At 32.5% G+C, this 13,097-nt stretch overlaps 1 protein-coding gene across 2 annotated transcripts in view; it reads right to left on the bottom strand.

The window, feature by feature from the left end:
* Positions 1 to 303: 303 nt before the first annotated feature.
* The window catches only part of LOC141442402 (octopamine receptor beta-2R-like), a 293,615-nt gene continuing 280,821 nt past the window's right edge, over positions 304 to 13,097 (bottom strand). The window contains exons 3-6 of one of the 2 annotated variants that reach the window (XM_074107378.1): positions 11,643 to 11,926; positions 10,754 to 10,933; positions 10,180 to 10,441; positions 304 to 2,749 (exon numbers count right to left, since the gene is read on the bottom strand). In XM_074107378.1, the coding sequence (XP_073963479.1) occupies positions 2,054 to 2,749; positions 10,180 to 10,441; positions 10,754 to 10,923 (1,128 nt within the window). In that variant the 5' untranslated portion in view covers positions 10,924 to 10,933; positions 11,643 to 11,926 and the 3' untranslated portion in view covers positions 304 to 2,053. Of the gene's footprint in view, positions 2,750 to 3,141; positions 9,320 to 10,179; positions 10,442 to 10,753; positions 10,934 to 11,642; positions 11,927 to 13,097 lie in introns of those variants that run through there. The other variant, XM_074107377.1, reaches the window with a different exon arrangement.

Below are 13,097 nucleotides of genomic sequence, written 5' to 3' on the forward strand. Positions count from 1 at the left end.
CATCACATTTAATCGTCAGATAACGCTAATCAATGGATAGTGAAACAGCCCCTTAAAGTCATGTACTCACTACAGTCACTAGTATTATCCATGGACGGCAAAGTTTTTTTTTTATTCGACTGGATTAGGTGATTTTAGATTTTTGGTTTCCACTAGGCGATTCGCATGCTCATTTGTCTACTATGCTATAGCTTAAAAAATACTTACGATTAGTTATCTTTAATTTAAATATCTGAGTGATGGTATAGGCGCGACAATAAAATAGATAAATGGGTATTTAAATATTTTATTTTAGCAGCTTAGTTTTTCTAATATTATCACAAAATAAATTATAATATCAGAATGTTGTTAAAAATGTAAGAGCTTTAAATTAAGCGAATTAAAATTATAAACTAATGTTTTTATTTAACAATCCAAAGCTGGTATTAATATCTAATTCGAGCAGAATATTTATTTAATAAACGAGAAAATTTTACCCTCAATAATGCGTTAAAATCTTAGCCAAGTATTTATTATGACTAATTTTAATTATTACAAACAAATTACCATGATTAATTTTAATGTTACTTACATTAATTTGATATAAGTAAACAACTTAAATTTATTTAGGAACAATCACAAATATATTTAAATCTATAAACTGCACGCGTTTTAAAACATGCGTCAAACCCACGTTTCAAGTTTAAAATAAACTGAAACACTTCATTACATCTTATGTAGGTATGTTTGAACTACCGTAGGTACTTTAGGATTATTTCAAATATTACGAACATAATAATTGTTTCTACAACGCGTAGACGAAAATGTTGTAATGTAGTAGCAAAGAATTAGAATAATCATTTTTTAAGTAAATGCTTTTGCTAATTATGACAAAATTATGCGTAGAAATTTATCTGTTTAACTACTGATATCATCTAGACAATTTTGTATTACATAATTATCATTTTCTGTAGTCAAAATTAACAAAATACAAAGTAAAATTAGAAAATAAAACCAGCTACCCGAGATCATAATTATTACGGGCATAATGCGTAGAACTGTGTCGAAATAACGAATATGTATTCTAATTTTCTTAATGTCCAAAATTATCCCAAAGCAATTAAAAAATTATATAAAAATAAATTAATTAATTAAGTAGTGACTTTCCTTACTTGACGACATATTGTGACTTCTTTGTAACAAATAAGGTTATATCGATGTTCTAAAAATTAATCGACGTATTTAAAATACATTGTACTTAACGAAAGGTTAGTCTTTTAGTCAATTATTTTTTTGAACTTAATGAAAAAAAAAAGTGTTTATAATTTAGGAACTTATAATTCGAATAAAAATTGCAAATGCTTTATAAAATTTATAATCAGAGTCATTACCTTAACGTTCAGTTTTTATGTTAACGATATTCAAGATTGATAAATAAAAACAAACTAGGTTGTCATCTAAAAGAAGAAAAGATTAAAACAAAACTTTCTACATAGAGTAATTATAAATAATTGTAGTATTAGTTTGCAAATTTACGAACATGCAATTGCTATAATTATTATGACGAATGTAAGGGAGTGAAGGTGCGACCAACAATGACAGTAAATTAAACGTCCATTTCATACAAAAGCATCATATTTCACTACAGAAGCGTTATTTGTCCCCGTTTTCTATAATTAACAAACTCACTTATAATTCTATAATATCGGCTATTATTAACTTACAATATTATTTTTACATTCAAAAGCATATTTCCCAAAAAAAGTTTCACCATTAGGTGCACGGAAAACTCAAATCACCGAAGTTCTTAATTACGAACTAATGACGTTTTCAAATGCTTGTTTAAATCACGTACCTACTGAATTGACAAAAAAAAATATTCTTGATGACTTGAATAACGAAATATTTAATATAATAATAAGATTTTGTCAATCCAGTCATCTTGTTGTTATTATCTAAGTATTTCATTTTCAATTATCTATCTTTCAGGGTTTGAAAAGCATTGTTATGCACTTCAAAACACCTTGCAGTACTGAATTAAAAATTTAATTTCAGCGATATACAATTAATATCGTCATATAGATGTCAATTCAGAGTCCCTTCTTCTCGTGGATCCAGGTACTCTAGAAAGTTGTCCCGAACCCTGCCTGTCCAAGCGTTCCGCCATGTCCAAACGTTGCCGATATTTCTTACAAAAACTGCAAAACGCACACGCCAAAGTATTCTTGAAAGCATTTCTAAAATCTTTATTAAAATACGCATATATAAGTGGATTAAGTACTGAATTGAAGTAACCAGTCCAGAACATGATAGGTGTAAGCACTTCTGGGAATTTGCACGTCAGACATAATGCTGTAACTACATAGAAGAGGAAAAACGGTAGCCAGCAAATGATGAACGCTCCCATAATGATCCCTAGAGTCCTCGCAGCCTTGTGTTCTCTCTTCATTTTTAGAATGTTCTTGTCTTTTATATCCCTTGAATGCCTTTGCATTAGTCTTGTGTGTCCTGCTATAGCTTTCTCTTGCCTGTTGGCCTCTCTAAATATAGCGAAGTATGTGAATATCATGATAGTACAAGGTATCCAGAAAGATATTGAGCTGGATATCACAGCGTATGGTTTGTTGACCACCCATTCGCATGTCAATTGGCTAGCGTTTGTCAGTCTGTAATTTGCGTGGTCTGCTGTAGTGTACCATCCCATGAAGATAGGCGCGTACGAAATGGTCACAGGGCTCAACCATGTCGCTGCCAACATGATGAATGCCATCTGTAAGCAGAATTTCACGTCCTTAGGGTTCGAGTCATTTGACTAAGATAAAAAAATAAACAAAAATTGTTGTTGTTATTTACATAAAAAAAACATGCAAGTTTTCTTGGCGAACAATGCTGTACACAAATGTTTTGAGAACTACTTAGAAAAATTGTAAGTTACTTAGCAATATGTAACAACTGGATTCTAGTTACACAGCTGTAATAAACACTCATATAAGTGAGCTTGTATTTTCTGATTGTAATTTTTTGTAAGCAAAAGAAACTGATTTAATTTTTTCAAATTCTCAAATCAACTAGATTAATTAATACGTGCTTAGTGTGTGAAAATAAAACGTGTCTCTGAATATGATGTATGTTAATCCGGGTGGTAAATAAAACAACAAATAGTATATTATGTACGAAACAAATTTCGTTTATTTTTGCAAAAAGCATTTGAATACACGCACAATATTAGGTTAAATACCTAATATCTAGTCACTCCATGCATCATTTTTTAATAATTTAAAATTAATTACATTCCTTAGTACTGATGACAATTCAATTTTGCAAATTATTTGGCATCCGCAACTAATATTACTAACAATGAATAAATATCTAAAATATTTAAATATTCATTTGTAAGTTGATGACTTACAAAATAAAATCACTAATACTTTGTTACCTACGTAAATTGCTTCTAAGTAATAACAAAATTGATAAACTATTTACAAAATAACATTCTTATCTATCACAGTCCAAAATAGGATGTAACAGAACTACTTAAAATAAAATTGATTTATTGTTAAACGGATTTTTTAATAAGCATAACACCACGGTCATTCATCATGAGTTCATGATAACACTCAGTTTGAAAACAATGTAAGAAAAATTCTGAAATTTACATTTACATTACCATTGGGATGTTGACTACTTACTTATAAACTATTACTTAGAACTAAGGCCGAGGCCTCACTACGGCTAAACTGCCGCGGTTTTTAACCGCGTGACTTTTTTATACTAGTAAACTTAAAACCGCCAGTGCGGTCGCTTGTATTAGTTTACTTGATTCAAAAAGCCGCGCGGTTAAAAAATCCGCGGCGGTTTAACCGTAGTGTAGCCTCGGTCTAAGAGAGTTAAGATGACATCGCTTACACAGATCCAGTGAAAATATTTTTCCGTATTATTTTATCGGAAGTTCATAATATATTTATCTCGATTTCTCAATAAGCTTCAGTAAACTCCAGTAAGCAAGTTGAGAAAACAAGATAAATAAAAGCTATCCCGGCAAAAAACGATGGCAAAACATTATTCATATTTACCTTTATTTAAAAAAATCCATTCAATGGGAAATCGATCAACATGCCCTAGATTATGTTGCCTAGCAACCGTGGTCTAGGACAAAAAAACTTGCGCACGAGTCAACGGTCTCATTAAGGCATGTCACATTCATAAGTTCATTATTATGCTAATTGGCGTATCTGAGTACGGACCAAGTCACCATTAAATTAAAGTTAATTGTGTGTTGGTTAGATTGAGGGCAAAACAAGTACAAAATTCATCTCCCGTAGATCATAGGCCACCCCCATAGACCTCCAGTTGCTTTGGTTGGAAGTGGCCTGCATTTACCGTGAGCCTGCGGCTTTGACCAGGTCATCTTTCTACCTCATTCGTGGACGTCTTACGCTGCGTTGCGGTTGTCCATCCGGTCGCCATTCGAAAACTTTTCGGCCTCAACGGCCATGGTGTTATGCTATGGCCTGCCCATGTTCACTACAAAATTAGATAACTTAATATGTAGTCAAAATCCCAACATCTTGGTACTCGTACGCGCTATTATTGTTTTTAAAGTTACATAATATTGCTGTTTTTTTTTAAAATCTATGATGATTAATCATACTATAGGGTTTTAGCTATGATGTTAGAAAGCAATGTTTCTAACTAAAATTATAAGTTTTTATAGTTACGAGATTCCACAGTTATGTACATTCATTAATTTCACAATTATGCATTGACTACAAAATACTTCAAGCTAACACATATTATATATTATTTGAGTACACTGAGCTATGTAAGAAGATGAAGATGATTGTTATATTTTATTAAATGAATATTGGACGGATATTAAATAAAATAAAAAATATCAATGAAGTAATCTCTGGTTTCATTTTAATTTCCTTTTAAAAGTCAACATAAACTTTATCTTAATAAAAACATTTTTAAAGCAAATTAGAATGAAATGTTACATTTTGTTAGACAGTTTTTTTAGAAAATATACTTAACAAAAATACAATTTTTCAGAGATATGATTGTTTGTTACAACATAGTACATCTAAAGAAGTCACAACCATTTATTATTACTTTTTTACATTTACTGCCCGTATGCAATTTTGTTAAATACAATTTTAATTAGCGAGAATTAATTAATGATCTTTGAAAATATTCTCAATTACTTATAAAGTTACAAAGGTAATAATATTTATTTTCTACGTTATAATATTTTCGGAAATATTGTTACTATGAATATACCAAATCACTTACTAAATTACACAGAGAATTTGGGCGTAGCACTACAAATGTTTCTAAAATTTTGGCTATTATCCTTTTTTTACAAAAAATTCGTTATTATTTTATTTCAATTTTCAAAATCCTATAATATCACCTAATATTATAAGTTTTGAGCCTTAATTACTTATCCAAAAGGAAGACACATTGAATTTACATTAGCGATTGTTCATAGAGGGCAATCAAATGCATAATACAATTTAAGAAAAAAAATCCAGTCAACCAATAAATAGGTTCTTTTCATTTGACCATAAATAATAAAACATATTTTTAATTGTATTTACAAAGTAACAAGTTAAAATATCATAGATACACATAAAAAAGAACAATAAGCACGAGCAAATTTTTTGTTTCTTCGTAATTTGGTCAATTTTAGTCTATACTTATTGAAAACTTGACTTGATTAAGATGTTAATTTTTTTAATATGTTTTCTATTTTATTCGGCTGTGAATGGGGTTTTAATGCAAAAATATATAGTTTACAATGAAACAGAACACTATAGTGTGTATGTAATATTATATCGTAAATAAAAACGTTGCTTTAGTTCAAGTGCTTATGAAGGAAAGAACATTCAATTTGCTATTAGTTAGTTAGTCATTTTAATATATTAAAACCTACTAAGTTTAAAACATATTTATTTGACACAACACTGACACACCAAACCTAACGGATTTGTTAAAAGTTACTTGTAGCACATCAATAATTATTTTAAAAATCGTTTTTTTTTTTCTATTGAAGCGTTATTTGTCCCCATATCTTTACCGTATCTTCCTATTAAAGTTAAAATAAAATAACTTTTAAAACTAACGACTGTAATGATAATATTTCTAATTTCTACAGTATGTTTCTTAATCTACCACCTTAAAAAAGTATGTGTCTAATAATAATATTTACATTGTCATAACATATTTTGGTGAAATGAATTGCTAGAACTTAACCAATTAAATTATGTATAAGTACAAATATGTTTTATGTTGTATGTTTATGTTTTTTAGAAAAGCGACAATTAACTCCAGTATTCAATAAAATTGCCATTAACTAAAACAGTACTATGAAATGATGAAACCCTTTCGTCGAAAAAGTCATAATGACGTCGCATCGCAATGCTTGACAAGGGAATTTATTGTTACAATGTGACAACGTTTTACAGTGGGTCAGGAATCAAATGGTTCAACTGTACATGACACAATATTGGGTTAGATGTAGTACCCCACTCTAAAATGTACTACTGATAATCTAGAACACAAAACTTTACATAAAATGTTGAAATTGATTGACATCATTTAATGTTTTTTTTTAATTGAATAGTAATCGAGAAAAGTTTAGTAATTAAAACTTAAAAAATTATCATAATATTTAATTTAAAAGCGGCTACCATTATTCAAACGAGACAAAAAAAATGTTGTCAAAGTGTTGCAACAACGTCAATGCAAACGATTTTTTTTTTATAAAATATCTAATTTAGTAATATTTTGCTCTACATTAATGTGAAATTAATTAAAACCCGAAGACGAAGGGCTACGGATTAGCCCGAAACATGTCGAGCTAAACTCGATTTAAGACGTGAGTTATCTGGGTCAAATTAATCAAAATACGTAAAAAAAATAAGCGGCGTTTAATTATAATAAATAACTATAAATATCGATATAATGGTTTGTAAACTTACGTTGTCCACAAATCTTATTATAGTGAGCTGTGAGCTAACCTTTTATTAACATGGTAACAAAAAAAAAACACTGGAATTAATTGTTAAAGACATTATTATTATGACATTGTTATTAACTCCTTTTTAGAGTTCCGGAGCCAAAATGGCAAAAACGGAACCCTTATAGTTTCACCATGTCTGTCTGTCCGTCCGCGGCTTTGCTCAGGGACTATCAATGCTAGACAGCTGTAATTTTGCACGGATATATATGTAAACTATGTCGACAAAATGGTACAATAAAAAAAAATTGTAGGGTACCTCCCATAGACGTAAAGTGGGGGTGATTTTTTTTTCTCATCCAAACTTTTAGTGTGGGGTATCGTTGGATTGGTCTTTAGGGGTTCTTTCTTAAGGGGTTTGCTAAGAAGATTTTTCGATTCAGTGATTTGTTTGCGAAATATTCAACTTTAAAGTGCATATTTTCAATAAAATCAAGCTTCCCCCCCCTCTAAAATCTAAACCAGTGGGTGGAAAAATTTGAAAAAATTGAGGATGGTAGTAAATGTATCAAACTTTCAAGGAAAACTATAACGGCTAAGTTTGCTTGATAATTATTAGTAGTTTATGAGTAAATAGCAGCCTAAGGTACGAAATATACCTAAACTTGGAAGATTCCGTATAAAATACGAAATCCTTAAAAAAATATTACTTAATTTTTTTGTAATGGCTACGGAACCCTATTTTGGGCGTGTCCGACATGCTCTTGGCCGGTTTTTTTAGTAATACGGATCGTACAAGCCAATTTTCGTACAATACCGTAAATATGACTGAGATAGCTGATTCCCTCGATTGATCCTAGTAGTTGTCTGGTCTTACTGGTAAGAAAGAGATAGCCTACTGTTTTTACAAAAACACATGGGAGTTTAATCTAGGCGATATATTTATATGTAGAGTAACTATTTATTCTTTTACTGTCGTCAATGTTCACAATATTAAGTGTCTCTTTAATGTCGTCAAAAAAGAATGTTATAAGTTAAAATACATTTTTTTTAACTTCTATAATTGCTAGTTATAATACGCTAATATGACTTTTTATACAGTTATACCTACGCATTGAAGTCATATCAAACTTTATTACTTCTATAAAAGTCTAACTTGCCTACCTATTAATAAAAATAAAAAAAAATATCTATTACCTAACTCAATTTTGTACATATTTACAAGTTTACTTTGGCTTGAAAGAAAATAGAACTAGTGACATTTTAGGCCTTTACTACTGCTACTTAAAAATCCAACACAGGTCTTTTACTATAATAAAATCTTTGCAAAAAATATCACGTCATCAATTGAATCAAAATTACACAAAAATATTCGACAATCAAAAACAGTCACAATTCGACAAAAAAAAATGGTAAATTAAGCAACAAAAACAATACGTTTTACAAACTTGTGCAATTTTTTTTAATAAATCTTCTACCTACAATTATAACTAATTTCGCGGCGCAGTTCTAATATTTTAATCTATAAACGTTTCCACTGAACTGTCACTCAGTCACAATAATTAAGTACATCGCCGCCGTTGTTTCGTTGATTTCACAGGCTTAAACTTTAGCCTCTTTACTAATCCTTAGTATTCAAAGTGACGCCAAGTCTGATGCTCTCCGGGAAGCCGCTGGCACTCTCAACTGAGCCGAACCCCGTCTTTCTAACCTCTCCATAGCATCAAGATCAGAAGCATTCCGCTTGCAGAAACTACAGAATGCACAAGCTAAAGTGTTCTTAAACGCATTTCGAAAGTCTCTATTGAAGTACGCATAAATGATAGGATTTAACGCTGAATTGAAGTAACCAGTCCAGAACATAATAACAGTCAGCACTTCTGGATACTGGCACGTTTGGCACAGGGACGTAGACACGTAGAATAAGAAGAAAGGCAACCAGCAGAGTATGAAAGCGCCCATGATAATGCCTAAAGTCCTTGCCGCTTTATGCTCCCGCTTCATCTTCAATATGTTTCTATCTTTCGTTGGTGTGTTCGCGTTTATGTGCAGCGCACCATTCTTATCATTAACCTCCCTAGAATGTCTATGCATTAGCATTGCGTTACCTGCCCTCGCATGCAACATCTTCTCTTGTCTATTCGCTTCTTTGAATATCGCGAGGTAGGTGAAGATCATAATTGTGCAAGGTATCCAGAAAGAGATTGAACTAGATATCACTGCATAAGGTTTGTTGACTACCCATTCGCATTTCATCAAGTTCTCTTTCAAGAGTCTCGATTCCATGTGTTCTTTTGTCGTGTACCAACCCATGAAGATTGGCGCGTATGATATTGTCACTGGACTCATCCATGTTGCTGCCAACATGACGTAAGCCATCTGAAAGCAGAAAGTGTTTAACTACTATGATTTTCTTTTCTCTTTACATTGCAGCAGGTTCGGCCAGTGTTTGATGTCATCTCACTCGCAGCATGCACAGCATGGTAATGTCACAAATAAAAAAAATCATGCACTACTTCAACTACGGTCTCATCCAGTTTTCTTATTGAATATTCCCAACCAAGCATTTCAATTTCATAAAATGAAGTATAAAAAGCGCCAACAAGTAAATAAATCACAAAACTGTTTAATTAAAACTCGATCGTAAATGAATGAGTAAAAGGTTCATTACGCTTTTTATTAACATCAAAATAATAATTAAAATCACGTACATTACTTCTGCGAATTTGCCAATTTTTCGATAGCTCATAGCTATTTACGGTTTAGAGTATTCTATTATGCGGATTAATATTTGAGTCTTAAAACCCGAAGGAAATTTTTAAAACGATGAAACTAAACATAATACCAATAATTTTCCGAACGAGGTATAGTTTATCAAACTGCACCGAATTTGTGGAGCGTGAACGGCGAAACCTGAGTATAAATCATTATAGCTGTCTAGTTAATAGAGCTAGGAATTAGAACACTAAATTTTGCCCGAATTGGGTCAAGAGTGTAACTTGTGCTTTCGCCAAATGCACGTGGCTTAAATTTTCGCTATAATAAATACTTAGTTTGAAAAACTAGATGGCATAAAAATATACATAATAAAGCTAGCGGCGAAAAAGCAAAATAATAATACTACGCAACAAAATGGCCAGTTTCTCTCTTTTTTGATCGTATAAAATAACAATATTAATAATAATGATCACCAATGAAATGATGAAACTGATTAAGAAGCAGTGGTAAACAAATTTTACCTTCTTAGTCATCTTGATAGGATACTTCAGCGGTTTCACAATAGCATAGTATCTGTCGACTGATATGCAACAGAGGTGCAATATGGAAGTAGATGTGAAGTAGACATCCGAGGAGTTCCATAGATCACAGATGATGGTGCCAAAACGCCATTGGCCGTCGTAAAATTGGACGCTAAAGTTGAATGGCATTACCACCATGGCGACTAAGATGTCCGCAAAGGCGAGCGACACCACGAAGTAGTTTGTTATGACGCGGAGTTTCCTGCAAATATTTTTAGTTTTGAGTGCAAGGAAAATTAAAAAGTGGATTAGTATATAATAGTTCTTTATTCAATCACAAATCAATAAAGTAGCAAAGTTTCACTCTAGTGTTGGTTGAAATATCTATTGCAATAAAATCATTGATCCTGCAATCAATAACGGTTTTTAATTTAATGAAAACTTAATCGATGAGGTAACAAAAAAGTAATAATATTGGGTCACAAAAAGTACAATATTTATTACTTCATATACTATGCGATATCTAGAAGAAGGAAAATTAAACAGAATAGATGAAGTAGATAAAAACAAGTACCTGTGTCTCATGACAGAGACGATGACGAGCATGTTGCCAAGTACCGCCATAATGACGATGAGTAGAAGCACGGCGACACGGATCTTGAAGAAGACGCCGTGTGTCCATTCTTCGCCACCACTGGCCGCATTGACGCTAGCATTGTGGAAGTTTGTGTCGTTTGAATCCATCAGGGATCGTCTGAAATTCATATTGATTGTGAGAGTATCAGTAATTGTTAAAAATGGATACATTAAAGATCCTATTGGATTAAGGTGTAAGTTTGGTAATCTTTTCGTAAATATCCAGTATTTAATATGTTGCTCTGTAGATAGTATTTTTAAGTGCCATTAACAAGCTATTTACTTTCTTTGTTAAAAGCGTCAAACTTTGTTGGTAAAACGGGTCCTATAATAATAATATTAATTTGTATTCATACAATGCAAGAGTAGCTCTGCCTGTCTGTCCGTCTGCCTTTGTGATACCTCTTCGCACTTAAACCGCTTAGTTAAAATTCAGTATTAATAGTTTGAGATCCTGTGAAGGACATAAGATAATTATGTTCCCAAAATATTTTATAGTTCCCGGGGACCGCGGTAAACGAGTCGCGAAATCTTAAGTCATAGCTAGTTAATAAAGATTTCAACAATATTTTTTACTGATTCACTAAAAAAGAGAGAACTTTACACCAAGTTACATTCACTTCATCCATCTGTTATGTATGTGGTTTGAGACACCTTTACGTACAACTACGTATAATACCAAAACTTGCTTATACCTTAAACACAGATTATTTTCCCTATTTTTACTTCCTTATATTGTAATCGTAACAGTTTCAAAGTTGCTTTACGATTATCTTACGGCGATAACGTAAACGTGTGAAAATACACTTATTTGCAGTTTTTCTTACCTTTTATCTCCCTCGTTTTATTTTAGCTCCTAAATTCACTTCCAAGACTGGAGCCTCGGAACTGTCGTTTTGCATCATTACTTTGCACTCAAACGTCTCTGCAATTCTTTTACCATCATCAAGTTCCTCCTTTTCTTTTTCACTGTCTCGGTTGTTATGTTCTCATACAACTTTTCAACATACATGTTTACTTTTACTTATGTCACTTTCATCTTGCTCTTTAATATTGTCGTTTGGAAGTAACGCGTTGAGAATTCTTCGCAGCTTCATTTTCACGGCATTTTCTGGAACGAGGAAAAATATATGAAAATACGCAGGTACGTTTTAGATTGAGATGGATAGTCGTGGGCGAATTTGTTTGTCGGTGTTTTATTGCCAGCCGAGCGTATACATACAAACGTATTATTTGTCGCTAGGAAGCAATAATTATACACATAGCAGTGTTTAGCAGTGTTTGTTGTTAGCAGCATTTTGCAGGTAGTAGGACCTTGTGCAAGGTCTGCCCGGATTGCTACCACCATCTTGCTCGCTAATCCTGCCGTGAAGCAGTAGTGCTTGCAATGTTTTATTTCGGCGTGGAGAGTAAGACAGCCGGTGAAATTACTGGCACTTGAGGTATCCCATCTTAGGCCTCTAGGTTGGCAACGCATCTGCAACACCTGGTGTTGCAGATGTCTATGGGCGGTGGTGATCTCTTACTATCAGGAGACCCACTTGCTCGTTTGCCATCCAGTCGAATAAAAAAAAAAATAGATTAAGAAGAAAGAGTGTCAAATATTTCCAAATTAACACAGACTATAATGTATCACAGACGCACGTGTCGTGCCTAAAGAAGAAAGTACTTTTTGGTTTATTTGGATATCTTCGATATTTCAGTAAATGTCTAAGCAAAACCGAAAGGGGTATTTCGGAATAACTGTTTCACAGACTTTTATAATTCCCATTTAAATCCAACACCTGCCTTAATTGCATTTCTATAGTCCAAATTCCAGTAAGTGTTTCATATCAATGCAATATACAGAAATATTTTAATAGCCTCGTTGAACTGAAAAACATGCCAATATAACATAGAAAGATGAATGAAGATATTATTAAAAAAAAATACTGTACATACATCGAAGTCGAAGTTACATTGTCATCGAATTTCGAGTTGCTTGCAAGTAAAATATTTAATTTAATGTGTTTTTTTATTGGGCTATCATCCAAATAAACGAGCTTTGCGGTGAAGGAAAACATCGTGAGGAAACCTGCGATGCAATTCAATGGTGAATATGAAGTTTCTACTCGCACTGGGACCACGTAGGAACTATGGCCCAAGCACTATTATTCTGAGAGGAGGTCTGTGCCCTGCACTGGGACGTGTATAGGTAGAGACGAATCAAATAAAATTCTTATCTTGTCTAAGCGGTTGCAAAGACCGAGGGAAGCGTCTCCATCTCAGCTTGTGCAGAAATG

This window comes from Choristoneura fumiferana, chromosome 25 (genome assembly GCF_025370935.1).
Source record: "Choristoneura fumiferana chromosome 25, NRCan_CFum_1, whole genome shotgun sequence".
Classification (NCBI taxonomy): Eukaryota; Metazoa; Arthropoda; class Insecta; order Lepidoptera; family Tortricidae; genus Choristoneura; species Choristoneura fumiferana.